The 26,342-nt window shown below is 37.6% G+C and overlaps 2 protein-coding genes across 6 annotated transcripts in view; both read right to left on the bottom strand.

The window, feature by feature from the left end:
- The window catches only part of cnnm3 (cyclin and CBS domain divalent metal cation transport mediator 3), a 30,279-nt gene extending 3,996 nt beyond the window's left edge, over window positions 1-26,283 (bottom strand). Inside the window, exons 1-13 of one of the 5 annotated variants that reach the window (XR_013804281.1) lie at window positions 23,891-26,283; window positions 22,404-22,738; window positions 21,539-21,715; window positions 20,174-20,331; window positions 19,565-19,708; window positions 19,331-19,489; window positions 16,723-16,892; window positions 16,019-16,115; window positions 15,145-15,275; window positions 14,153-14,282; window positions 13,569-13,635; window positions 13,317-13,357; window positions 8,015-11,318 (exon numbers count right to left, since the gene is read on the bottom strand). Coding sequence is in view for 4 of the 5 variants with exons in the window: in XM_079660690.1 (XP_079516816.1) it covers window positions 13,586-13,635; window positions 14,153-14,282; window positions 15,145-15,275; window positions 16,019-16,115; window positions 16,723-16,892; window positions 19,331-19,489; window positions 19,565-19,708; window positions 20,174-20,331; window positions 21,539-21,715; window positions 22,404-22,738; window positions 23,891-24,595 (2,256 nt within the window). In the remaining variant the exon portion in view is untranslated. Of the gene's footprint in view, window positions 1-8,014; window positions 11,319-13,316; window positions 13,358-13,568; window positions 13,636-14,152; window positions 14,283-15,144; window positions 15,276-16,018; window positions 16,116-16,722; window positions 16,893-19,330; window positions 19,490-19,564; window positions 19,709-20,173; window positions 20,332-21,538; window positions 21,716-22,403; window positions 22,739-23,890 lie in introns of those variants that run through there. The other 4 variants (XM_079660690.1, XM_079660691.1, XM_079660689.1 and 1 more) reach the window with 4 other exon arrangements.
- On the bottom strand, window positions 832-6,131 carry il1b (interleukin 1, beta). The gene is made up of 6 exons (XM_079660710.1): window positions 5,151-6,131; window positions 4,430-4,481; window positions 3,638-3,827; window positions 2,856-3,029; window positions 1,786-1,910; window positions 832-1,554 (listed from the first exon to the last, which is right to left on the bottom strand). The coding sequence occupies exons 1-6, from the start codon at window positions 5,183-5,185 to the stop codon at window positions 1,339-1,341; spliced, it is 792 nt and encodes a 263-aa protein (XP_079516836.1). The 5' UTR covers window positions 5,186-6,131; the 3' UTR covers window positions 832-1,338.
- Window positions 26,284-26,342: the final 59 nt, after the last annotated feature.

Here is a 26,342-nt window from a genome sequence, read left to right as displayed (position 1 = left end):
AGAGGAAATTAATAGCTTGGGAGATTAAAAAGAGGTCAACTAAACAGAACTGAATCTTCTCTGTGATACGGTAAGGTATACTGTAGCCCCGTGAAAAGCCCTCTCTAAAGTTATTTTTATTTGGACAAGACTAATGAATAAACATTTCTACCTTGCTTGTCAGCCCCAGAAATAGTAGGTTAAATGTATTATTATCTACTTAATGTATACAATGTAAGTAATATATTGACATTTGCTTCCTTAGCTGTAGCAGTGGCAGCTCTCGGCTCTGATGTGAACTCATCAGACTTATTATTTTATTACATATAGGTGCAATTTAACCCTTGGATACACATTCATGATATAAGCAAGTCCCTCTATCATTTCATCTAAGAGTTCACACACACACTGGGTTCATGAAGCGTGTAGAAAATGTGTTTAAAGATTTTAAAATAGCTCTTATGCAAAAACATGGCTCATATGTAACCATAAAGATGAAGTTTGGCTGAATGATTGAATATTTTCGCAGTGTTTTTTTTAACTTATAGACACTTCATCTGGTCTAGGTTTAAACATGAGTCACGAGGAACGTCCCTTCTCTAGAGCCAGTGTTTTATTTGTCCCTTCTGGGCTACTAGAAACATCAGAGTTCAACACAGACTCTCCTGCTCCCTATGTGGATTTACTTTTCTCAAAATTCAGTTTGATCTAAAAAAAGAAGGTGAGATATTTTCAGAAGGGAAATGCATCTGTGATTTGTTTACATTGACATTTAGTCAGTTCAACAATGCAAACTGATCAGGCTTTAGAGATGTTATTTGTTTGGTGAAAACATAACAAATGGGAAAGAACTGGGAAATACTGGATTATTTATATTGAATGCATCATTAGCAAAATGAGGACAGCATGTGGCTCATGTCCTTTATGTAAATAGAAAAATGATCACTGAAGTACATAAACACCGAAGATACATAAACAAAAACAACACAATGTTAATTAAACGCTACTAAGCTTTTAGCTGGTTTTACATTCTTAAATCTCTTTTAACAAAACACAAGCAATATTTATTCACAGTTCTAGGTAATAGAGAGATAAGTTGAAGAAAATGAACAACAACAAATATAAAATAATAGTTTGAAGGAATATCCTGTTACAATTATCCGAAGGAGATAAATTAAGTTTCTACAAATCGTTGTCTCGGTGAGTAAAAATATTATAAAGTAGAAACTATCTTTAATGAAATAGAAGTCATTACTGCAGGAGGAGGGAATAGTACAGACGAAGGCTCCATCTAGTGGCGAGGCCGAACAATAGAAATCTTCGACATCATTCTGTACTGAAAAAAGGACGGCAGCAATACTAGTTTAATTTGAAGCAGGTGAGACGGTTGGCACTGTCCAATTCACACATCTCCAGAGGCTTGCTTTCTTCCTCCCAGGAAGTGCTGATCAACCAGCCGCGACACTTCACAGACTCAAATGAGTTCTGAGAGACTCCCTCGGTCCTCTTGAAGAACAGAAAGCGGTCCATGTCTCCATCGTCGCTGATCTTTTTGAGTTCCCCCTCATCGCACCTCTGCCGTAAGAAAGGAGAAGAGAAAATGCCTCATTATGTCATGGATGTATGCTAACACAATTGTAACAGTAAAATAAAAGAGAGATATTTATGATTTTAAAAAAAAAGAGAAAGATAACATTTCAGAGATGACAATATGAGCAAAACAACAACATTGAGAACGTCCTAATTGTGACATCATCAGAAGACTACAAATAGTATTGTATCCAGGACAAAATCTTATCTGCTTACCTCCAAAAGCAACGTAGCTTTGCCATCTTCCAAAGAGCAGGACATGTGCAAGTCTCTACCAATGGACAGGACGACCGTCTGGCCGACGCCATCTTGAGTCATGTACTTTGACATTTTAAAATTCACTGATGTGGAGAAAAAAAAGAATACAAATGTAACGTTCATTTAAAGTCATTGCCGGTTCCATTACATTAGTTTTGCTCTCAACTGTGGAATGGTCAATAATTAATTCAATCAAAGACAGACATACTAAGGTCTTAAAGTCAACATTTAAAAAAAGTGCATATTAAGGTTGTGGTTTTCTTCATGTGTATCCATTTTTAGCTTATTTGTGTACAACTTTGCAGATTCGATGTTCAGTACTGCATCGTATAATATAAGCATTTATTTTTCTCTTTATGTAAAAAAATATACGTGTAAAATGTAACTCTAAGGCAGGGGTGTCAAACTCAATGTCATCTCCGGCCACATTAGCATCATGGTTGCACTCAAAGGGACAGTTTTATATACAAGACTATAAAAAATACATATATAAATATTTAATATTTATAAAATAATGTATTATATTACATTATTGCCTCTGCATTGGATTATTATCGGATAGGGTAATAACTTAATGAGTCTCTTCATTGAGAATGTCACATGTTAAATTATTTAAAAAGAAAAACCAAATTCTGGAAAAAAAGTCCAAATAAAAAAAAGAAATGACATTTTGAAAAAAAGGTCTGATTCTGAGAAAAAGTCAAATTCTAAGAAAAAAGGAATATTTTCAAGAACAAAAGTCAAATTCTGAGAAAAAAGGAATATTTTGAAGAAAGAAAGTCACATTTTGAGAAAGTCCAATTTGAGAGGCATTGTGCTGCATGTAGTTTATGGGCAACCTGCTTCTGTAAATCGGCATGTAACCTTATAATAAACATATTATATTCTTTGCAAGCTCTTGTGGGCCACATGAGATGAAGTCATGGGCCGGATTTGGCCCCCGGGCCTTGAGTTTGACACCCCTGCTCTAAGGTGTAGTGGAGTAGCAGTATAAAGTTGGACAATAGTGTAAATGTAGTATTCAGTACCTTTGCGTTCACCCTGACCTCCTTGCAGAGTGATGGCCTGCAGTTTTAACTCATCTGATGAGTAGACAACATCTTTTTGTACCATGTCACACAGGGTGCATTGTGTCACACTGTTGAGCCGATGAAATATTCTTGTCACTGTTGTGGACGAGCTCTGGGTCCCGACGGTTGTTTCTGTGGAGAGATGTTAGCAGCTTTCAGAAAAGGAGCTGCAAAAAAGGATAAGGTGTCTTGGAGGGGCATGAAGGCCACATTGAGGGGGTATAGTGGCCGTGATAGTATAGCCTTCAAATCAAACTTTTTGCGGAAACTACAGCGCTCTACAACTTAGTTCACCGCTTTCAACTGCTTAGAAACTGGAAGTAGTGGATTTCCTGTTATGGGGCACATTAGCTCATTACCAGCAGAAGTTTCCACCACAAAACCATTTCACCTGCAGCAGCAGCATACAGCAGTTCATCAGCCTTGACTTCCGGGATTCACACAATACAATATGATCCAGGAAGTCCAGTTTGAGTGACAGATGAATGCATTTAAAGGCTCAAGTATTCAGATGATTTGTGTAAATAAATACAATTACTAATTACATACTGGGAAATGCTCAACTACATGTAAAAATCCTGCATTCAAAACCCTACATAAGTACACATATTTAATGTCCTGAGGGTTATAAGGATAACACTTTTTTTATTTTTTATATATATATATATTTGGTAACAGAGCCTGATGTTCTTATTTGACCAATGATAATTTTTAATGATGTAAATACTGTTGTTCCCCACCGGTCACCAGGCTGTCCATGATGGCGCTGCAGAGCTCCTCCTCTCTGAGCCCCCGGCCACAGCAGCTCAGACCCCTCCTCATCCTGTTCGCCGCCAGCAGCAGGATACCAACATGCCGCAAGGTCTTTGGGTTTCTGGAAACCAACAGGACCAGTCCCTCCTCAATACTGAAGATCTCATCTTGAACTTCCTGCACACAGACAGAAACCATGACAGCATGTGCTCCTGCAGGTGCTTCCCCTTTTCTGAGTCAAACCGAGCCAAATGTCGTGCTTGCACATAAACAAGTTAGTTAACATTTGTATTTATTTGCATAATTTGCTGCTCAAACGTAAGCAGGCTTTCATTCATGGATTTTCACACACATGGATTTTTATAGGCATCCAATTTTACATAAACACACATAGATATTTAGGCTCTTGCATGATGTATTTTCATATACTAGCAACTAATTGATCCTACTAACAAATGTTATGTGTATCCAAAATCAGTTTTTATTTATTCTTCTAGTGATTTGTGTCACAGCTGTTTAAGGATTCACATGCTTGCAGTTGAATTAATATGATACCAATAATTTAAGTTAAGTTGTTATGAAAGACGTAGATACTGTTATACTCATAAAGTACATATACAAACATTCTCATCACATTATACCCTTTAATATCACATAAAGACAAAGTGATAATAAATGTGACATGCCATAGAAAATGTATATCAAGACAAGTAAAATTATATGAATATAAGTGAATTATGGCTTTTCGTGGCCTAATAAAAAAAAAAAAAAAGGTTTACCGTCATGTTAAAGAAGCAGCCCTCAAATCCATTGTCCTGTAAATCGAGAGGGCTGAAATACAAAACATTATTTATAAATGAAAAGGATATTATATTAAAACAAATTGTATTCAATACGCAGTTAGAAAGGCTTACATTGAGAGCATTTTCATTTGGTACTCAACGAAATACATTTGTACTTTTTACCAAGTCTTATTCCCCGTGGTGGAAGATGTATTCACGTCATTTACTTATATATATATATATAAATAGCTAACTGTAAATACTCCATTATAAGTAAAAGTCCTTCATTCAAACCTTACTAAGAAAAAAGTATTAACAGAGAAATGTACGTCAAATATGAACAGTAAATGTCCTTATTCAGAATAAAAAATGTTCCTATGATGTGTTTACGGTTTTGATATTACTGTTGCAATAGTGTGTATATTACACTGCTATGGTTTTGGTAATTTTAACTATTCGCCAAAATGTGAACAACATGTTGTAAGTAAGAAGTGAAACACATCGTGAGCCAGACCGGTGTTCCCTTTTTAAAGGCGCTAGTCACATTGTTTGTTTGCAGGAACTCCATGCTTTTTATTTAAAAACAGATGTCTTGCTCTAAGCTTCTGTAACGCATTGAGTATCTTTAAAGTCCTAATTTTCATTTGTAATGTTGATATTTCAAAAATTAAGAGAACAAAGTATTCAGAGAAAATAATGTACGGCAGAAACAACTTACCCTTCTAATGCTTGGGACAGATCGAAGTCGGACATTGTCTTGATGATAAATCTTAAAAAAGGATTAAATATGAAAAGTAACAGATTTCACTGAAGCGTGAGTGTTTCTGACTGAGCGAGGCTGATTGAGCGCCTCCTCTTTATTCTTTCGCAGCCTCCTGGTTCACTTCTGCCATGATGTCATCAAAAACCACAATAAGCCCCACACCAAACAAACACACCTCACAGACACTCATGTCTCATTATGATACTACTAGTAAAATGGATCATCAAATGGATCCTTTTCTGAAACAAGACATAACAAGACAAATGCATTGAAACATTTGTACCCTATAAGAGGATACAATACATCCCTAATTCTTGCCTAATCTGGCACTTTCTAGACGATGACTATGGCTTTTGTTTGCATTTATGATGGTTTTAGCAGCTGTAGATATCTAGACAAACACCTAAACTTTAAAATGAACAGTATGTCAAGGGTGAGGCTTCATCTAAACTGACAGTAGCTTTGCATGCAAAAATGCATCTTATTAATTGATTTAAATGGAGCCAGTCAGCCTATGGTGCACTTTGGGCTCCAGCCAAAATAACACAGGGTCATTGTCAGGTCCTCTGCCTAGCCTGCAGTGTCTCCTGTTAAACTTATTGTTGTCACTCTCCCCCTCCGGTTATACATATTAATTTGTTGTAAAAGGCTTAATAAGTACCGTAACTTTCATGATCTGCATTTTCTCTGTCACTTGTTTGAATTCAAACACATCATATAGTACAGTGTATATGCATCTGAATGGGAAATCCTGCTTAGGTATGACAAGCTCCAAACATATATCTTTTTACTTAAACTGGACTTCCTGGTTCACATTCATTGTGTAAATCTCTAATGCACACTGCTGCAGGTGAGCTTGTGGGTTTGTGGTAGATGCCTGCCGGTATATTTGAGCAAAGTTGACCGAGAAAAAAAGACCCCCAACTGTTTATGTTGCTTAGAAACCGTGGGAGGGGAAATCTGAGACGTCATACTGTCTCAGATTTCCCCTCCCACAGTTTCTATGCAAAAATCTGAATTTGTAAAGTACAAATGTCAAGCTTTCAGACAAATGTTTGTGGTTTATCCAAGAAGCTGGTCTACTTGAAAAGCTCCACTTTCCATGACCACCATTTTACCTTCACACCATGGCTGAAAAATGATTAGATGAAGTGCTAGCAAACAAAATGAAGAAACATAGACTAAACACACACAAATGAGGAATAAAATGGCCAAAACATAATATCTGTATTACATGTGTAATGGTGTATGCAACATTAAAAAAAAAAAAAAAAAAGTAAAAAAAAAAATACAGTTAGAGATATACAGTATAGAGAAACAGTTTGTATCGTGTCTCAAATTTCACATGCTATTACACGATTCACCTTTCACTTCAGCTATGAAAGCAGAAGTTGTGTTCAGTGCATTGTGGTGCATTTTGAACGTTTAGCACACAAGAACAATTCATATTGCATTCTTTCTTTCTGGTTATTTCATACATTACAACACCAATCTATTTCAATTCAATACAATGCCATGAGTTCAACTTTTGTTCCGTTTTTATGTTTAATGTCGTAAATGTTAGCCTGCCTCCCCTCTTCCTTCAAGGCACCCTTTCACAGCCATCAGCATCAATCTGGATATAGTTCCCCAAGTCACCTGCATGAAAACCTCAACCTCCATTCCTTGATCCCATGCCCTCCACTCTTGTCAAGGCCTGCCTCCGCAAACTCACTCCTCTGATCACGTGTCACGTATCATTCAGAATTTACTGAAATGAATTCAACCACAGCGGATTTGAAAAATCACATATGACACAAAAAGGAATTGAAACTAGAGAACAATTAACTCAATCTTTATTTAGTTTTGAATTAAGTGAAATAATGGTAAAATCAGTGTCACATGTATCGCTTATCTTCTCTGGGGATCAACATCCCGGGATCCGTGTCGAAAATACATATACAGTACAGAATAAAAATACAAAGTATAGTATGTCAAAAATCGACATACACCTCTTTCGAAAATATTTAAATAAACGACGTAGTAAAGTATGTCCTGCATGTCGAAGTAAAGAAAATCCAATGACCAAAACATACACTGACCAACACCTCATATCACTCTATTTCAGGCCTTTTAGAGAACTGCAGGTTCGGGGTCCTTAGCTTAAAAATAAAAAAATAAAAAAGAGGAGGGGGAGCTAATGCCTGCTCAGAATTATACGAGAAACAGCTAAATGCTGCCGTGATGAAACGCCACATCATATTCCAAACCACATCAAGGATTATTTATGAAACAGTATGGAGCTCAAATGCTTTTTCTCTTGCTGGTTTACTACGGGTTTATTTCCTGCCTTTTTACACATACTCTCTCCAGTAAAGGTTAGCGATGCTTGCTAATGTAAACAAAGACGATATTACGATATCACGCGCACGCGCACGCACACGCACACACACACACACACACACACTTTTCGAATCAATAATTTTTCCAATTATGATTATTTTTTTATAAAAAAAATTCTTCCTGGTCTCTCGCTCCCCCCCCCCCCCCCCGGCATGCCTCTGTTTAATAACATTAAAAAAGGACATAGTATATTGTGTCGAAAATATTGGAAAAAACGGCAACGTTTATATGTTGAAAACATCAGAAAACATTTGATTGTACATCATGTCATAAAATGTGTCTTCATATAGTACGTCACAATATATGTCATTAAATAAAATGTCTTAGAAAACGGTCTGAAAATACTCTTACATTTTTTTTGTAGTAAAGTATGTTGTAAATAACGTAGTAATTATAAAGTGTGTAAAATAAGAGCATGGGAAATAAAAACAAACACATTTTAGAACAGGATTGAGTTTATTTCCTAAGAAACTTGATTATTGAAAGTGTTAAATGTAATGGAGTCTCAATGCACCAAAACAAACCGGCAGCATTCCCAAAAACTAAAATAAAGTTCTATACAGATGTAACCTTTACAGAAAGACGAATTGCTTTAAATGTATACCTCTCAATAACTCTTGTAGTAACAGTGTTATTGTACCTGAAAACTGATTACCTAAAAACTACATCCTCAAATTATAATATATCTAAGCAGTCATATATTAATACACGCTTCTTCAACCAGAAAAATCTCTCAATCAGTACAAAGTAACGATTATCCTTTTACATTCAGTCTCTTGATACCATACACATGAACTTATTACAACAAAACAAAAGGAAACGGCTGAAAAATATTTACTCAGAATCAGAAAGATGTCTCCTGGAATATGGCAATGGTGATAACAATGAATGAATCAAATACAAACATTGAATAAAATGGACACAAAATAAACAGAAATGGTGCAAATGTAACAGAGCCGACTCCTAAATAACCCTGCTGCTGCTTAAATGGCAGAAGTTTATTTTAACACAGTGCTCACATGTGTGTTGAGCATATTCTAGTTTGGGTATAATAATACTAAAATGAGCACGACCTTAAAATCTAAAGCAATACAATGCAACATACACATAAGGCAGCACCAAAATTGATCCAAAAGAACCTCTTTAGAATTAAAACCTTGAATATGAACATTTTACTGCACGATGAATACTTTGTGATTTTAACTTGTACACGAGTATATTTATAATGTGGAACATTACTTAAGTAAAGGATCTGATTATTTATTCTACCACTGCACTCATTTCCATACTTGCATACCATGCTGCGAATGGATCTGGCCCTTCCTACATCCAGGACATGGTTAAACTGTACACCCCAGCACTTATTGTAAGTCGCTTTGGATAAAAGCCTCAGCTAAATGCAATGTAATGTTAAAAATAATTATCGCCTTCGAGTGCGACCGTGTTCGAAAAAATACAAATTTAAATACAAAGTGGGTATTTTTGAGCACACACATGAGTGTATTTCTGCCGTGGATATTAATTGTCTCCCCAATTTTTTTACAGTGTTGTTGCAGAACAAAGGAGCCACTTTATTGCCAGTATAGACTTCCTCAACAAGGTTTGCATGTGAGTACTGCATTAAAAATATCCTTTAAAACACAGATTTGAATACAGCCTACAGAGAGATTCCTCTTTACGGTAAATACATGAATGTACAAACTGGAAACACAAAGGGTTAGGTTTTTTAGAAGCCATTTCTGAAATATTCTATATGTTTACACTCATGCAACAATGACTGACAGAAGCTTACCATGCATGTTAGGCAAATCATCAGGATGGGTACGGTGAAGACTGGATGCTTGCTTGCTGTACTAGTGAAATATTGTATGTCACTCACACACACAGACACACATTCATAGACAGACGGATAAAACAAACAGATGTGAACATGTACTGGAATGGTAAAGTTACCAAAACATATGATAACAAAGACAGAAGATTTAGAGAGATTAATTTAATCTCCTGCAGAGCCTGATAACTCTTTCTCTTTGTGCCATAGAGCTCCATTGTTGTCCGAAAACTATTTCAAACACACGAATAGGCCACACTGCCACACCGAGGGACATGTTTCATCATTAGCATGAACACACATTGTAGTTTATTTTTGCCTCGATCCCACATACACTGTCCTGCTGCTCCTAAAACTCACTACAGCACCGAATGTAAGAAAAAATTGCCGAAAATATTAATTTGATCGTTAAGATTATTGTTTAATTGTATGTCAATCAATTTACTGATTGGAATTCAATGCAAACTGTTTCAAACTGATACAATCAGTTGAAGACAACGACATCACTGTTGTACAATTACACGCGTGTAATTTGGAAAATCTACTACGTATGTAAATTGTAATTTGTAATTACCTTTTACTTATATATTTTTTGTGCATGCCCTTTATCTTATCTCTCTATCTTCACTTTTGCTGTAACGATGTACATTTCCCCGAGGAATAAAGATATTCTGATTCTGAATACCTGAGTTTTGGTAAAGATACCAACTGCATACTTTTATCAATACCTTACTTGAAGAAATACTTGTAAATTAACTTGCTGATTAATAATCCTTCAATAGACTAATCGAATCACATCTTTCTACAAAACGTTTTATCCTCCCTTCACCTAAAAAGCAAACGTTTAATGTTTGACCTCATGCAACTGAACACAATATGAATAGTGTTAACAAATGTTAATGTAGGAACTATATGCTGCCCGGACATTGGATACTGTACCAAAAGAAAACACTGATGTTGGAAGATTTCTTGCTTTTGCCGAGTTTGTTCAATCTATGAAATGTCAGAAAATGGGGAAAATCTGCCCAATTTAAGACCAAAGTGACATCTTCCAATGCCTTGTTGTGTCTTTCAAAACACAAAATATTCAACTTATATACATAAGACAAAGAATAGCAGCATATCTTTACAACTAAGACAATTAGTTGATTAATAAAATAGTTGCTGATTATTTTCTGAGAATGTATTCATTGTTTCAGCTCTTTTTACAACCAACATCTTCATCTGGAGGCCCTTTAGTTTGTTCAATTTCAGCATCGATACAAAAATATTAGTCTCCTTTTTACTTTGGTTACATCCTTGGCCACAGTCCTTTACCCTTCACTTGACTTAATGAATATTTAAATGATAAACTAACCACTGGAAGCTGAACACACACACCTTTGTGTTTGACAGCAATGTTGTGTGAGGGTAGAAAAATGTGGACGTACCTTACAGCTTGAAAAATAGCTTAAGACTATCTACAGTGCACAACCTCAATGTGCAAATCTGCTTTTAACCAACCTGTGTTATTTCTTTTGAATGTCTCAAACGGACGGATGCACACACGGGTACAGACAACACACACACACACACACACACACGTAGCTTTGGCACCCAGACAGTCACAAGTGAGGAATCATGGCAATGCAGAGTTTAGTACAAACCTGGAAGAAATATAGTTCAAAGTGTATGAAACAGCATCAAATAATATTGCAATGAAAATCACAAAAAAGGAATGAGATATGTGAGCAGTGGATCTACAAAACAAATAAAATCACTCTCACTCCAGTCTTGTCCAATAACTACGTTCCAGCCATAGATGAGTCATTAATAAAACAAACTAAAATCTCTACTGGGTTGGAGCAGGTCAGAACCGCATTACCCATGAGCCTCTTCTTCTGTGGAGCTCTCCTGTGCGCTACTGCCACCTGTGGAGCCCGACCAATGAGAAGGAGAGTTGGGGTGAGTGAGGGATGATATCAAATGGAGAAAACACACACACACACAGGCGCAGACACACACATTTAAAGGTGATGGAGGACATAGAAAAGTGGGAAACATGCAAGATGGCACGAGAGAGACGAAGAAGGGCCAGAGTTAAAGATTAGTAAAAGAAGAAGTCAAAGTGAAACAAGACTTCTATCTTTTGCTACAAATGAAAAAAAAACGAATTAAAAACCTAATTGCCCCTTTTAACAATTCCAACAAACAAAAATACAGCTTTTTAGATTGACTTTACATGTTTGTTCTTTAATTGATTGATTGATTTAATTGAATTGCTGCTTATATTTTATCTCCGTTATATTCTGTTACCAATTATAATTAGTTTTAATATAGCATCCAACCGAAAGTATTTCATACAATTGTACTTGTATAATCGTAAACAAAGTGACAATAAACATCATGAATCAGTGAGAGGCAAACTCAAATTAAACTTCTGTGTTTTCAAAGAAATTCCGTTAATATGATGTTGTTCATATCAGTCAGCTTCTCTCAGAGGCTTCTTCTTCTTTTGTGCCATCTTGTCTCTCTCTTTCTTACTACACTTGGTGATGTAACACACCCTCAGACAGACATATTGGAGTCCTTCTGCTTTAATATCAGATCACTTTCTGCTCAGTGGTTTGGACGGTTATTTTCTGATCCGTTTCCAACTGAGAAGTGATACTACATCAACCTGCTGACTGATTACTTCCCTCACAAAAACTCATCAGTGAGTCACATTGTTGCACTGGGTGACATGTTCTTCCTTTAACATCAACACACTGTGTGTTGTGTTATTTTAAAGCAATCACACATACACAGTCCTGCTGCATCAAATACTCAGTAGAGAACCAAATGTGGATCAATCCGCCGCTGAAAATAGTCCCAAACTAATGCACTACTTTCACCAGTTCAAGTAACATTTTGATTACAACTTTTTTCAATGATTTTAAGGGAATAGTAAATGTATTAAAATATATTAGCAGTGTTTCCCATACATTGATTTATTTGTGGCGGGTTGCCACAATTAAATATCGTCCGCCACAAATGGATCTCATAAAAAAAATATATATATATTTTTTTGGGTGGTCTAATGGATAGTGAGGTGGGCTGATGATCGGAAGGTTGCGAGTTCAAATCCTGCCTGGGACATCACTACTAGTGTGCCCTTGAGCAAGGCACTTAGCCCTTGGTTACTCCAGGGAGAATGTCCCTGTAATTGGTCATTGTAAATTGCTTTGGAATAAGGCGTCTGCTAAATGCCTAAATTGTAAATTATATTTTTGGGAGAATAAATCCCACAGATCCTCAACTCCGGTGTGTTTCACTAATTAACAACGCAACACAGAGCAACAAGAACGTTGGGGGGGGGGGGGGGGGGGGATTAGGATTTATAAGTGTATTGTTTTGAATAGGTTTAAAATAAACTTTTGCAAAAGAGCATTACCCCATCAGTTTTTTAATATCTTAAAAGAGATTACACTTTTTTTTTAATAGGGTAACAATTGCTTTCATGTAATGATTTCCAGGGGGGGGGGGGGGTGCGGTGACCCCACAAATGGAATCAAATTCTGTGGGAAACACTGATTAGGATTTATAAGTGTATTGTTTTGAATAGGTTTCATGTAATGATTTCCAGAACCACTTAAGATGAAAGGATAATCGATTTACTTTAAATTGAATATGCTTGGTTGTACTTTTATAATGAAGAAAACTTAAAAATAAGACCTTTCTTAAGCAAGTTCTGCAGTTATTCAGACCTGTATTTAAATCTATGCACTTGTCCCTTTCACCTCAGGTAGTTTCTTTGGCTTCCTGTCGCTGAGCCTCCATTATGGATGCCAGAATACACATTTGATCCTTTTAAAGTTATAATATTATCTTTATTGATAGAAAATCCTGACATTTCTGTGTTAACCAGATATGACACAACATTTACATACCCAACAGAGAGAAGTGAGATGATTTCAGGAAAAAGCAGAAACTAGGAAGAAGACAGGATGGAGAAATAAAGGTTATAGAGCCTCACAAACACTTACACACACACACACACACACAAATAAGTCTTATGAAAATAAACTGCACCCACTGGGACGGCAGATTTGAAAGGTTAAAAAGAGTCCCGTTACACTTTCAAGAGGAGTGTGTGTTAGTGAGTGTGCTGTATGTACAGTCTGTGTCTGCATTTAATTTACCTCGTGCACAAATAAAACTAACAGTAGTTCTCAATGGAGTCAAAGATTGAAAAGTTTACAGGGAACGCTGCACAGCCAGAGAAGAGAGAAGAAGACATGGAGGCACGCAAGGAAGGAAAAGAAAAGAGAGAGAAAGTATTATAATCAGCTGAAAGCAAACAGGAAAAGGCAGTAAGAGTACTACAAAGACGTTTCCATTCAAATAGAACTGGGCAATATAACGATATTATATCAACATCGTGATAGGAGACTAGATATTGTCGGAAATTTGCATATCATATATGGAATTTTTGTATTCCTCTTCTTTTATTTGCCTTTACCCACTTAGTCCCTTTATCAATGATACTGAATATTAATAATTATAAATCGTATTGTGTAAATGTTTTGTGAAAGCTCAAATAATGACCCCCACAATAATTGCCGTAATATTGATATTGAGGTATTCAGTCAAAAGTTGTGCAATATTTGATTTAGTTTTTATTGCCCAGCCCTAAATTCAAGAGTTTTATCGATTTATCAGTGATAAAATGTTAGTTTTGAGACCAAACTGCAGCAGAGATCAGACGTGGTTCAGACGGACTCACCTTGCTGTGTGGTGTTCTTCTCGTTGAGCAGCTTGGTCTGACTGTTGGGCAGGATCTTGATCTCTGGAGGATCAGGACTCTGACCGACCCGGGACGCCATGAGAGCATTCAGATACTGCAGACGTGTCACCTAGAAAAACAAAATGAAATAAATGTTTCCTCAGAGTGAAACGCTCTAAACTCTATATATTGTGTACGGACATAAGAAGGGATTGAGCAGGTTGACTCAACATCACACTTTAATTAAAGACTGTCAGACTGTTTAATATCGATTTGGAATGTGAATAGAAGTGTATAGAAATATATGCAAGCAGAAAATGCATTATAACCACAAACGCATTTTTTTTTTTTTTATATATGTACTTTTGACGTCTCTATTCAACAGGTGCCATTGACAAGCAGCTAATAATGAAACACATTAAGGAGGCAAACAATATTTTAAGAGATGTGTTGCCCAAATCTTGTCTGTAAGTCTCAAACCAAGAAAGTAAAACAGACCTAAGATTGTCATGGCAACACTCGGGTAGGGGGATAAACTTGACTGTTGGGGGGGTAATGTGAATAAGCTACGCTAAATGTGTTAGAATTAGTATTTCACTCTTTATTGACTGCTGTTTACAATCTGTATTCCTCCCTGTGGATTTGGATTCATGTTGCTCTGGGAATTCAATATGTACAGGTATATTCATTTGTTAAACAAAGTCATACATTTATAATTATATCCATAATTATAGTCGTATAAAATAAATATGTTTGATCCCTAATTGGGTCCTTTTGCATAACAGTTCATGTTGATGAGTATTTTTGGGCTCCATCTTGAGTCGGACATCCAGTTCATCCCAAAAATATGTGTCTTCATTTCATTTCAAACCTTTATTTATGCAGGTGAATCCCATTGAGATCATTGATCTCTTTTTCAAGGGTGACCTGCTGAGTGTGAGGGTGTCTGACTTTTTAAGTGACTGAACACACACACACACACACAAACTTACGCGTATGAGCTGCAGGTCAGTGAGAGCTCGGACGGTGTAGTCGGGACAATAACTGGATGGGCTGGTGCCGTCTGCTGACTCGAACGGATCTCTGGGAGACTGACACTGGGTCGACACAGGAGACTGATGCACTGCACATACACGCACACACAGTCAGCACAATTTCTGCAATCCAGCAACCTCATTTTTATAGTCAGGTGTCGACTCAAATAAACCTCAGTTACATAAACCATGACAACAATTGGAAACTGCTACATGCTTAATGTTTCAACTGCATGATAAATGCTCAAACTTGACAGAACATGTTAGAGGGGAATCTAACCTCAAATAAACTTCACCAGTACTATTTGTAATTATTGTACAAATAGGCTGCTGTGATCCCTCCCACAAAGTTGATTACAAAGTGAGTCATCTATCAGAGAAATATACAAGACGTTCTCTAGTTTTGAATGTTGTAGTTGAGGATTTTGCTGCTATTTTAAATTTGTGTGATTGTAAATGTAATATGTTTGGGTTATTATTTTTTGGTTTTTAATTAATATACAACTATTGAATCAGGTGAATAAGTAGTTTTCCTTGGTATTTTAATAAAGGGTCACAATAAACATTGTAAAAGATAAATGAAAAGAAGCAAGTACTGAAAGTCAAAAATTGTATGTATAAAAATTGTAACATCGGTTTTTAAAATGAAAAGAGCTGTACAGTCTAAAAGATAGATATCCAAATAAAACTCATGGCTCTAACATCTCTGATAAATGGGTTTAATGTCAGCAAACCTTTTTCAACCGTCTCCTGATTCTCTATTCAATTAAAATACTGATGATCAAATCTTATGAACCACCTTCTGTGGTCGTCCAGTTGTTTTTGATCTCACCTGAAGATGGCAGCGTGAGCGCAGACACGCCGTAGTATGTAAACGCTCCGTTCTCAAACTTCAGGCCCTCTTTCCCGATTTCCACCTCCACACGACCCTGAACACAGACAGCAAGCATGTTTATGTTGAAAGATTTTCGGGTTAAATAAAGAAAAAGTATACTATAAACTCCCAAAGATGTAAAACTGTCTGCTTTTTACAAGCCGGTCATTTTTTTCTTGTGAATCTGATTTAACGACAGTTTCTCCCCATCCTTAAGTTTACTCATAAAGTTTTAAAAAATTGATAATTCTTCAAGCTGATAATACAATGTTTCCTCATAGGTATCTATAAACACTGTTTTAAAGTATGCTGTTAAACACATTAACCTGTTTTGTTAAGTTTTTATTTTATTTGATAGATTTATTCAATGTGTACTGATCTTATCATGATTTGTTATTCCATACCACAATATTGTAGATGCTTATATTGAAGTATCCTGATATTTAAAACTGAGATCTGCTTGAAAAACTATTTGAAAGTCTCAAACTCATTTTGAAGATGAAAGTAAATCAACCAGTAAGTCAAAATGTCCCTTTTATATCTACATGTACCTCTTTTCTACAGTGACAGTTCATATCTTGTGGCTTGAAAGTATTCCTATAAAGTGAGTAAAGTACATTTGACTGAAATAAATGTGTGAATACAAATGTGTGTGTCCCCACCTGCAGCAACAGGATGAAGTAGTCCACCGGGTGGTTGCGTGTGTACAGGTAGTGAGCCGCGCTCAGACGGTTGGTCGGGTCAAAGTGCACTTCCTGGTTGACACTGGGGTGACGAAGCAGGTGAAACAAGATCTTCTCAGAAACACGTCCAGGGCTGAAGTGTGACACCTCTGCAGGGGTCAAAGGTAAGAGATACACGATATGGTGAACTGTCAAATATGTCTATACAATCAGACGCCATATAACTTCTTTGCAGTTTCGTTGTCCTATTATCCTGAGCCTTCGGCTGAGTGGTAATAAGTGACAGGAGCATAATAATGACATGTGTGGGGTTAAACTGTGACTCATTTAATCAGTGTGAGGAGCGTGAGCAAACACAGCCTCACTCAGCCCGTCCCATCACACAAACACCACTGTGAAACCTTTGGAATCAGCTGTTATATTCATACTTTTCTGATGTCCTTTCATATCGGCTTTTGTAAAAAAGATTTCAAAGTTGTATTTACTAAATGCAGGTGGTCCCAAAAGTAAAAGAATACATGATTAAAAACGAACATTTTGTTGATATTGCCACATAATTGACAGGTGAGAAAAGTGTTGGAAAGTTGGATTTATTTTTCATTTCAGAGAAGTCTCGATGTTAAACTATATTTTGTGAGACTAAAGCACTATTAGCTGATATTTCTTGTTAACCCAAAATATATATTTGATTTCTTATGTGAAGTTTGCGTGTTTATAAAAGCATCATTGTGCACTTGAAACTGAAACCTGTTCCTATTCAAATCTCCAATCTAAATGCTAAGCTTCCCGTTCCTTTGACCAAATACTAGGGATTTCTTCTCTCCCCATCTGTTGCACAGAGGACTGTTTTTCTCTTTCTGCCATTTCATTTGCAAAACAAACCCCTTTTTTTTTACCAAATACCATCCATTTGTAAAAAGGGCTTTCTACAATCTAAAGGCATAAAAGACCATTCAAAAATATAGACTATCCTTGAGCCTTTTGAATGTATCCATTCAAGCTTTGGTTGCAGGAGATAACTTCATACAGTAGTGTACATACTGTATAGCAGAGGTGCCCAGTACGCCGACCGCGGGGGCAATGCTGGTAGATCGCGAGTCATTCATAAATTTAAAAAAATCCAGCTCCGTTAAAATAGACAAAACAGGTTTTGATCCCTCCTCCTTTGGCCTCCCTGCCACTTAATTCAGGAGTTGACTTGATTGACAGAAAAAGCGACCTATTGCTTTCCAGTCTGTTAACACAGAATGCAAAGCGATACAAAATCAGTCAAGTGCCGGGAGAGACAAACAACAAAATGAGTGCGGGAACGAGCAAAAAGCTAAAGACATACCACTTCCACACAGAATGGGAGGGAGAATCTTTTTTTGTGATGTCACATTCAAAGGTTATTTGCCTTATTTGTAAAGCAAGCGTCGCTCTGCCAAAGAAAGGTAACGTGGAGAGGCATTATCGGAGTGTTCACAAGGCATATGACAGCGACTTCCCTCCGAGTAGCGAGTTGAGAAAAAGAAAGGTCATGTATTATTGCTACACAAACATTATCTCTTAGTCTTAGTGTCGCCAACTCGTTTCTAACATGCAAAAAGACAAACAAATGCGTCTATGGTCGGTGTATTTTCTATCTTTCCAATCCAGAAGAGATCTCTCTCTCCCCCGTCTGTTTGCAAGGGGGCGGGGCAGTTTACACACACGCATCTGCTACATGCAGCAACACACGGAGGAGATGGTGGAGAGAAGCGCTCCAAGGTGTGGTTACATGTTACCCGTCTTGAGGTGGACAATGCTCGTCACCAAAAGTGTTTAGCATGTAAGGGCGGTAACACGAGCAATTTGTCTAAACATTTAGCAAAAGTGCACCACATTCAGACGGAGGAATGCACCGGGTTCGACTGTCTTTCGAGTAGCTCTGTAGCCCCATCCACGAGTAACGTTTCCACGTCAGGTGTTATGTATGCTAGCAGCAACACACGGAGTTAACTACATTATACAAACATGGGTTAATGATTAGAGGTAACGGAGTTATTTATTTTGTTAAAGTTTCAGCTATTTTGTTTTCAGTTCTGTCATCAGATTATTTAATAAGATTTGTTAAAACATTGTTGTTTCTTTTGATGTGAAATATTATTTATTTAATTCAAATAAAAGCAATGTTAATTTTGTTCACAATTTGTTAAGTTAATTTAATAATATATGTATTTTTGAATCAAGTATTCATCTTTATTGTCTTCATTGTTAGTTTCCACATGCCTAAAACAACCTCAAACTAAATCTAAAAGTTGATGGCTAAATAAGAGCGTTTGAGAAATTGTGCAAGGCACACAGTAGTAGTCCAAATAGTCGATTAATCGTTTCATTAATCTATAGATTAATCGATAATCAAATTAGTCGTTTGTTGCAGCCCTATTGTAGTTATCCCATGTAAAAATAAAACGTGTTATTCAGCAACCCTTGCAATTTGGGTTTTTATTTTTGGTTGGTAGACCTCGGTTAGCTGGTCATTTCAAAAGTAGCTCACCAGCCAAAAAAGTGTGGGCACCCCTGCTGTATAGTATGAGTAGTAGAGTGTAAGTTAAGATGGACAGACCTCTGGACAGGAAGCGGTGTGTGGCCAGCAGGAGCTGTGGGGATGTTCGGATCTTGGGTTCTCCCTCAGGAGGCTTGAAGAGAGAAAACTCCTCGTGAACGGTTCGAGGCTCCAGAGAAATCTCCAGCGGGGCGAGGGGCCGCTTCACCTTCCTGTCCACTACAGGAGGAGGACATCTTAATAAGGTACATAGGATGCTAGATGAACAATCACATTTACAATCGACAAACTTACAGTAGCCGTCAGATTCATCCAGGATCTCTGATTTGATGATCTCCTCGATGACGTCCTCCAGCGTGACCAATCCCAGCACCTCGTAGAAAGGATCCCCCTCCCCCTCGTTGTTTACCTTCTGCACGATGGCCATGTGAGAGTTACCTGATAGTAGAGGATAGATCAGAAAGGAGTTTATAAAGAGATTATTAAAAGGGTCAGTTCAACCAATTTACAAAAAACATACAATCTTACAACAATTTGAAATTATTAACAACATTAAGATCCTGCTTTAACATTAAGATATAACCTTTTTATATTATTTGTAACAGCATAACAGTCACAGTAGACATGTTTTTATTTGAAATGCTTAGTACATTTAGTAAAAGTATTTCATGTACAACATCTCTTCAACGTACAAAAACATTTCATAATAAACATTACAGCACATGTAGTCAAATATTCAAGACTTTTAATACCTGCTTAGAACTTATTTTGAAGGAACCTTGATTATAGACTTTTCAAGCTGTAAAGATATTTTGTCAAATTGAACTTCAATAATTCTAAATAAAAGGATGAAAAAACGTTACAGCAAAGACACCTCTGCTATGACACTGAGTGTGAGCACACCTTTCTTGAACTCCTCCAGCATGGCGTCCAGTTTTGTGTCGTTGAAGACGTAGTGCAGTGGGTGATTGTAAAACTTGGTGATAGTCGTCATGGGGGTGCAGTCGTCCGGGTCCACCAGAGCCAAGTCCTTCACGTACAGGATCTCCACGATGTTGGACCTGGAAAATCAAACACAAGTTAATGAGTGGACATGAGAATTGCCATGTGAAGAAACCAAATACCAAATCTATTGTTTGTTGGCACTGAAAGTTGTCTTTGTGTGTGTTTGCCTATGTGTGCTTTTGTAATGAGTTATAGGTCACTAAACCAACATTGCCACGAGAAATCAAGTGTGCTCCAGAGAAGGCTTAAAAAAATAACTCTTTCATTTGGAAAAGTTTAAACCTTGAACTGATCCACATTGTTCTGCCTTATGGCTGAAGGTATCTAAATCCACAACTATATAAAAAGGAATAATCTAACATAATGTAGGGCTGTGCAATTAATCGTATTTTAAACGCAATTACGATTTTGAACTGCCACAATTACGAAAACAACATAATCGAAAAAAACGATTATTTTGCTTTGCTAGGTTGTGACAGTGCAACATATTTGATCTAATTTATTTTTATCTAATTTATTTTTATTTATCATATTAATATATGTTTAGTAGCTTGTGGAAGGGCGCTCCAAAATATTTGTTGATCTTGTTTATTGGTATTTATTATGTTGATATTATTTATTTAAATTTAAATATAAATGTATCATTTATTTTAGTATTAGTTTTTCAGTTGAATTATACGTTCAGGGTAATCAACAGTTAAAAGGATACTGTTCAAATTATTATTTGTATTTGTTTTAAAGTTCAATAAATGGATGCTTTCAAAGTCAATGACTAATCGTATTTAATAATCGTGATATCAATTATTGACAAACATAATCGTGATTATGATTTTTGCCATAATCGAGCAGCCCTAACATAACGTAAATAAATGCACCAATAGGACATACCAGATAAGAGAGAGATTTATTTTCAAATGAAGGAGCCAAGTAAAATTACTTAAATGTCTGTTCTTGCATAAAATATATATTTTGAGCAAGAATTTAAACTTTTAAGGATTTCAAGGACCTGTGGGAACCATGCAGTTCACTCTCTAATATTTGTAGGGATAACATTAAACTTTACATTTTTAAATATATATTCCTAGCAATATGTTTTGTATAATACTTTGAGTGCTTTAACCAAATCCATTTCTAATCCTTCCCGGTCTAGCATCTGTTTCAAATTGTAGTTTGTAAGTACAATATTCTGGTTATTTATTGTTTTCACCATAAAACTACAACTTTTGTTTCAAAGTTTTGGAGAAGCCTTGTTCCTGAGCCCACCTCTCCTCCTCGTAGATGGGCACCCTGTTGTACCCGCTCTGCATGATCTCCGACATGGTGGAGAAGTCCAGGATGACTGAGCTGGGCAACATGAAGCAGTCCTTCAGCGGGGTCAGGATGTCCTCCACTGTCTTACTGCGCAGCATCCCGCGGCTGAACTCCTCCTTCACAAACTCACTGGGACAGAACACAGAGTAGATGAGACGTGGAAAACATAAAAAGGTTTTGAATCAGAATCAGAATTCCTTTATTAGTCCCCCAGCGGGGTCATTTACAGTGTTACAGCAAAAGTGGCATACAGTAGCAGGTAGAAAAATGCATGCAATAATAAAGACTAAATATATTTAATATGTATATATACGTCCCAAATATGTATATATATATGTTCATTTTAATTAATTTCTTATTTTAAAGTTACTTAACTGTATATAAATTGTATTTTTATCTTTGATTTTATCTTTAAATTGTATTCATCTCTAATCTGTGTGAATCTGTGCTGTCCTGTTTTTCATTCTTACCCTGTTGCTGTTAAACTACTGAATTTCCCCACAGGGATTAATAAAGGTCCATCTTATCTTATTCCATTTTAAATCATCATACAACCTAGCCCCAATAAACAAAACAAAAATACATAGATCAAAGCATACAACAAACAAATAAAGTAATAAACATTATAATAAAACAACCACATTTAGGGCCTGTTAAAAGGGCCCATCTAAATGTTATAGTACCCTATAATAAAGTAAACAAAGGCTTACCATCTTGGCTTTAATATTTTAACTAGCTTATTTAACATTTAAAGGAAGGCAATTACAGAGATAAGGGCTCCAGAGACGCAGATTGTGATATGCATGTCTTTATTTACCTGTAAGGGTCGTTGACACTGGTGCGGATCATCTCCATGGCCCTCTCCCTGATCCCACAGGTGGTGATGTCCCTCCTCAGTGCCAGGTCCAGGATCAGTCCCAGGGGGCAGGACAGGGGGAAGGTGAGCACCAGACAGACCTGGGCCAGCCAGGTGAGACCTGGCGCCAGCTGGAAGCCGTACCCGGAGCACAGGATGTGAGGAACCAGCTCAGCCAGGAGGAAGATGAGGAAGCCGCTGGTGAAGACGGCGGAGAGGATGGAGCCCAGCGCCCGGTACAGCAGGACCCCGAGGACCGAGTGGCCCAGGACCGACAGGAAGAGCAGAGAGCATGCCTGGGGAGAGAGGATACAGAGAAATACATTTAGGGTGAGAAACTCAAACTCAGCTGTTATATTCTTAATCCACAATATGGCTTCACCCTTACAAAAAGTTTCTTTCCATCATGCGTACTGTTTTTACAGACATAACACTTTATAGGGCACTATTAGGTTACCCTAACACGTTTTAGGCCTATGCTGATTGGTCAAATTCCCCAATGGCGCGCTCTGTGGCGTAGAGTGATCTTTGCTGATTGGCTGGGAGAAAACCACATGCTTCTCGACCTCAATGAGGGACGCCATGTTTGGTGTGTGCGGAAGTTACCAAATATGGTTCCTCGCCCGATAAAGGGTTAACTGTCTTATTTAAGTGTAGGAGAGTATGTGCATTGACATGATTTTATTTAATGCCTAGCCTCTTGCAGAGTTGTTTTGTTGTCTTTTGTCTTTTATTGATAAAGGTGAAACACTACGGGCAAAAACATTGTACAATTTTGAGTTTGGACTATTTTTTCCTCTGTCTACTAATTCCCTCAAAAGCTAGATATTTATATAATATAAATATTCTGAAATGTGTTATACAACAATTCTCTGTATGTATAAAATAAACTAGATACATTTAAAAAAGAAGGAGAAGAATTTTACAAAACTATTTATAAAAAGGTAGTGTTCTCAAAATAATGTATTTCTCATACTCTGAGCCAGAATTCTTCACATCAGTAGCACTTAGAAACTTTCCAGTTTCACTCCCAACAAAAGGGGTTGATAATATGTTATTAATAGCCTGAATAATGACACATTGTATCCTTAAAAAACATGGCACAAAGTATATATTGTTACGTGGCTGTTAATAGTATCTTTGGTTTGGGGAATGAATGATACAAAAAGATACCCAGGATCCCCTCTCTAAAAACATTGATTTGTCATTTCAAAATGTCAACAAAACCAAAAGCTTTTAACATTTAAAGTTTTGGATCTGGCTTTTTCAGATTATCTCTGTGTATACAAATTATGACACATACATTTTCAATGTTATTCATTATTAGAACAAGATTAGTTGTATTAACGTAGGCAATAACCTTGGGAAGAGTCATAGTAATACCCTAACAGCTGCCCCGACTCTGCCTGCTGATATGTGACTTTCCCACCTTGTTTTCAGAAACTTACCAGGAAGTTCCCTCTCCTCCTGATGGGCTCCAGGCGCTTGGCGGCCCGCTTCTCCTCCTCGGACCCGCAGCTGTGGAGCACATACAGCTCCACGGGGTCCAGCCACAACAGGCTGAGGTTCACTGTTCTCAGCAGTCCGCACACCAGCAGCAGCAACACCACCAGCACCGCCAGCCCCCAGGGCGGGATGTAGTCTGCGGGCAGCCCGGTGTCGGTGTTGATTCGCAGCCGGTCCGGGCCCGAAGAAGCCCATTTCCCCCCGCTCAGCACGCACAGGTGGTAGTAGGACTTCCCGCTGCCGACCCCCGCAGAGATGCTCCTTTTTCGGACCTTCACCGTTATGAGCCCGCTGTATTTCTCATCCGGGGTGAACACCCCCGTCACCTGGAAGGCAGACTGCCCACGGCTGGACTCCTGTCCGCAGGGGTCAGGCGCATCCCCGACCGCCCCTGCCGCTCCGCCAGCTGCCCCAGCAAACGCCACCCACGGCCAGCTTCCATTCAGCTCAGTCCCGTAGAGACGGAGCTTGAACGTGGCTCCTTCTGGCGCCGAGATGATGCGGTCCTTCATGCACACCAGGCCCGCCGGGCTCTCCAGTCGCAGCCCCAGCACCAGTGGAGCCTCTTGGCTGCAGGCGCCGTACCTGATCCCGCAGAACAACACTATCTTCAACAGGAACCATAGACCTGCCAAGCTGGCCACCATATTGGAATTGGTCAACCTGGCTCTGTGCGGATCATGTGACTCCTGCCCCACAACGGCCCCGCCCACCCGGGCTAAGCCAGCCAAACAAAACGAACACTGCAACTGAGCTCCGTGGCGGACATTTTGGCTCTACGTATACAGTTGGAGCTCTGAGAAATCTGTTCATTTTGGGGCTTGGTTCTGAATGGTTTTGTTTTACAGCACCGCCTCCTCTGAAAGCCAGCGAATTGGAGTTTGAGCTCACAGCCAATTCAAGACAACGAAGCAAGAAGGAGCTAACGCCCATCTTTGTTAGATTTCATGAAAACAAGTCAGTCATCACCCTGGGCCTTAGACACAGTTCACATTAATTGAATCAATGCAAATGTAATCACATTAGATTTGAAGAAAATATTGGTTTATCCCTTTCTTAATTCTGTTTTTATTTTCTCTCACTTTTATATTTTGTTCTTTGTTTAATTAAATGAATGAAACAATTGTATTATTTTAAAACAAAACATTTGAACTATCCTGTAAAGTGAGTTGCACCTTTAACACAATACATTTTTTGATTTGTTTAAAGTCATAAAAAAAGGATTCCCTGTTGTGTAGGCTATGCTTGGTTGTTGTAATACTATATGTTTTCATGTTTGCAGTCAGTATGAGAAGTGCAGGATTGTGAATGAGAGAAATATAATAACCAGCTTCCTTTTGATAACAAAATGTGATTATCCACCCAAATGTCCTGTAAATAGTTCTAACGGGAAGTGAAAAAATCCTGCAGACCAGAAAACTTAATTCCAGTAATCCATAGAAAACTTTGTATATGAATCAAACAAAGACAGATTTTCTGTAGAGAAATATATCTCAGGTTTATTAACCTCATAGTTTTCTTCAAATGCCTTACATTACTTATAAAACAGTATGTACACATTGCTTTAAAGTTACACAACCAATGTTTGGAAGTGTACTTCCATCTTTGTTCAGCCATTGCAATAAAAGAAAATTCCCCTCCAATACAAACATGTAGCCATTTCTGAATACTCAAACCTGCCAAACAAGTATCGACTTTATACACCCTTGGGATATTAAAAAGGAAAATAAGTTTACCTCCATATTTAAATCCATAATTCCAACACCTGGATTTATTTAAAGTTTTGTTGCAACGCTTACCTATAAATATGTGTGTCCTTTATGTGCTTGAATTATCTCAATACTGCACTGCAACTCTGAAAAAGTTGATAAATACGGCCTAATATCTCTCTGGTACAAAGTAAGCTCCACAGAAGAATGATAATAGATGCAAAAACATGTTTTGGGGCAATTCATTCTCCTCTCCTTTGTTTCTGCATCGCTCCACATGCATGAAACCCTAAACTATTTCAACAATCCAATTGAATGATACACAGTGTGGAAAACTCACTGGCCTGAGAACCCTGCTCCAGAAAATATTTAACCTTCGTACAGGTCTAATCATCACACCGCTGCAGGGCTAAAAACAACACGACAGGAGTTGCTGATAAGCCCTGCTCCCCCGCTTCAATCCCATGATAGAAAAAAGGTCTGAACAATAAAAAGCTTAGCAAATGAGACCGGTAGTGAAATCCACAGGAATTTCAATACTTTTGAGCGGCGGGAGACAAGTCAAGATAAGGGCCGGGAAAAATGAGAGGAGGGAAAGTGAGATGGAAGCGTGGGAGGAGAGACGAATAGACGGAGACAAAGGATGGCGAAGGATGGCAGGAAAGGAGAAGGATGGGAAAGCATT

The sequence above is a fragment of the Notothenia rossii genome (assembly GCF_949606895.1).
Source record: "Notothenia rossii genome assembly, chromosome: 11".
NCBI lineage: Eukaryota > Metazoa > Chordata > Actinopteri > Perciformes > Nototheniidae > Notothenia > Notothenia rossii.
This window is presented reverse-complemented; position numbering and strand designations above follow the sequence as displayed.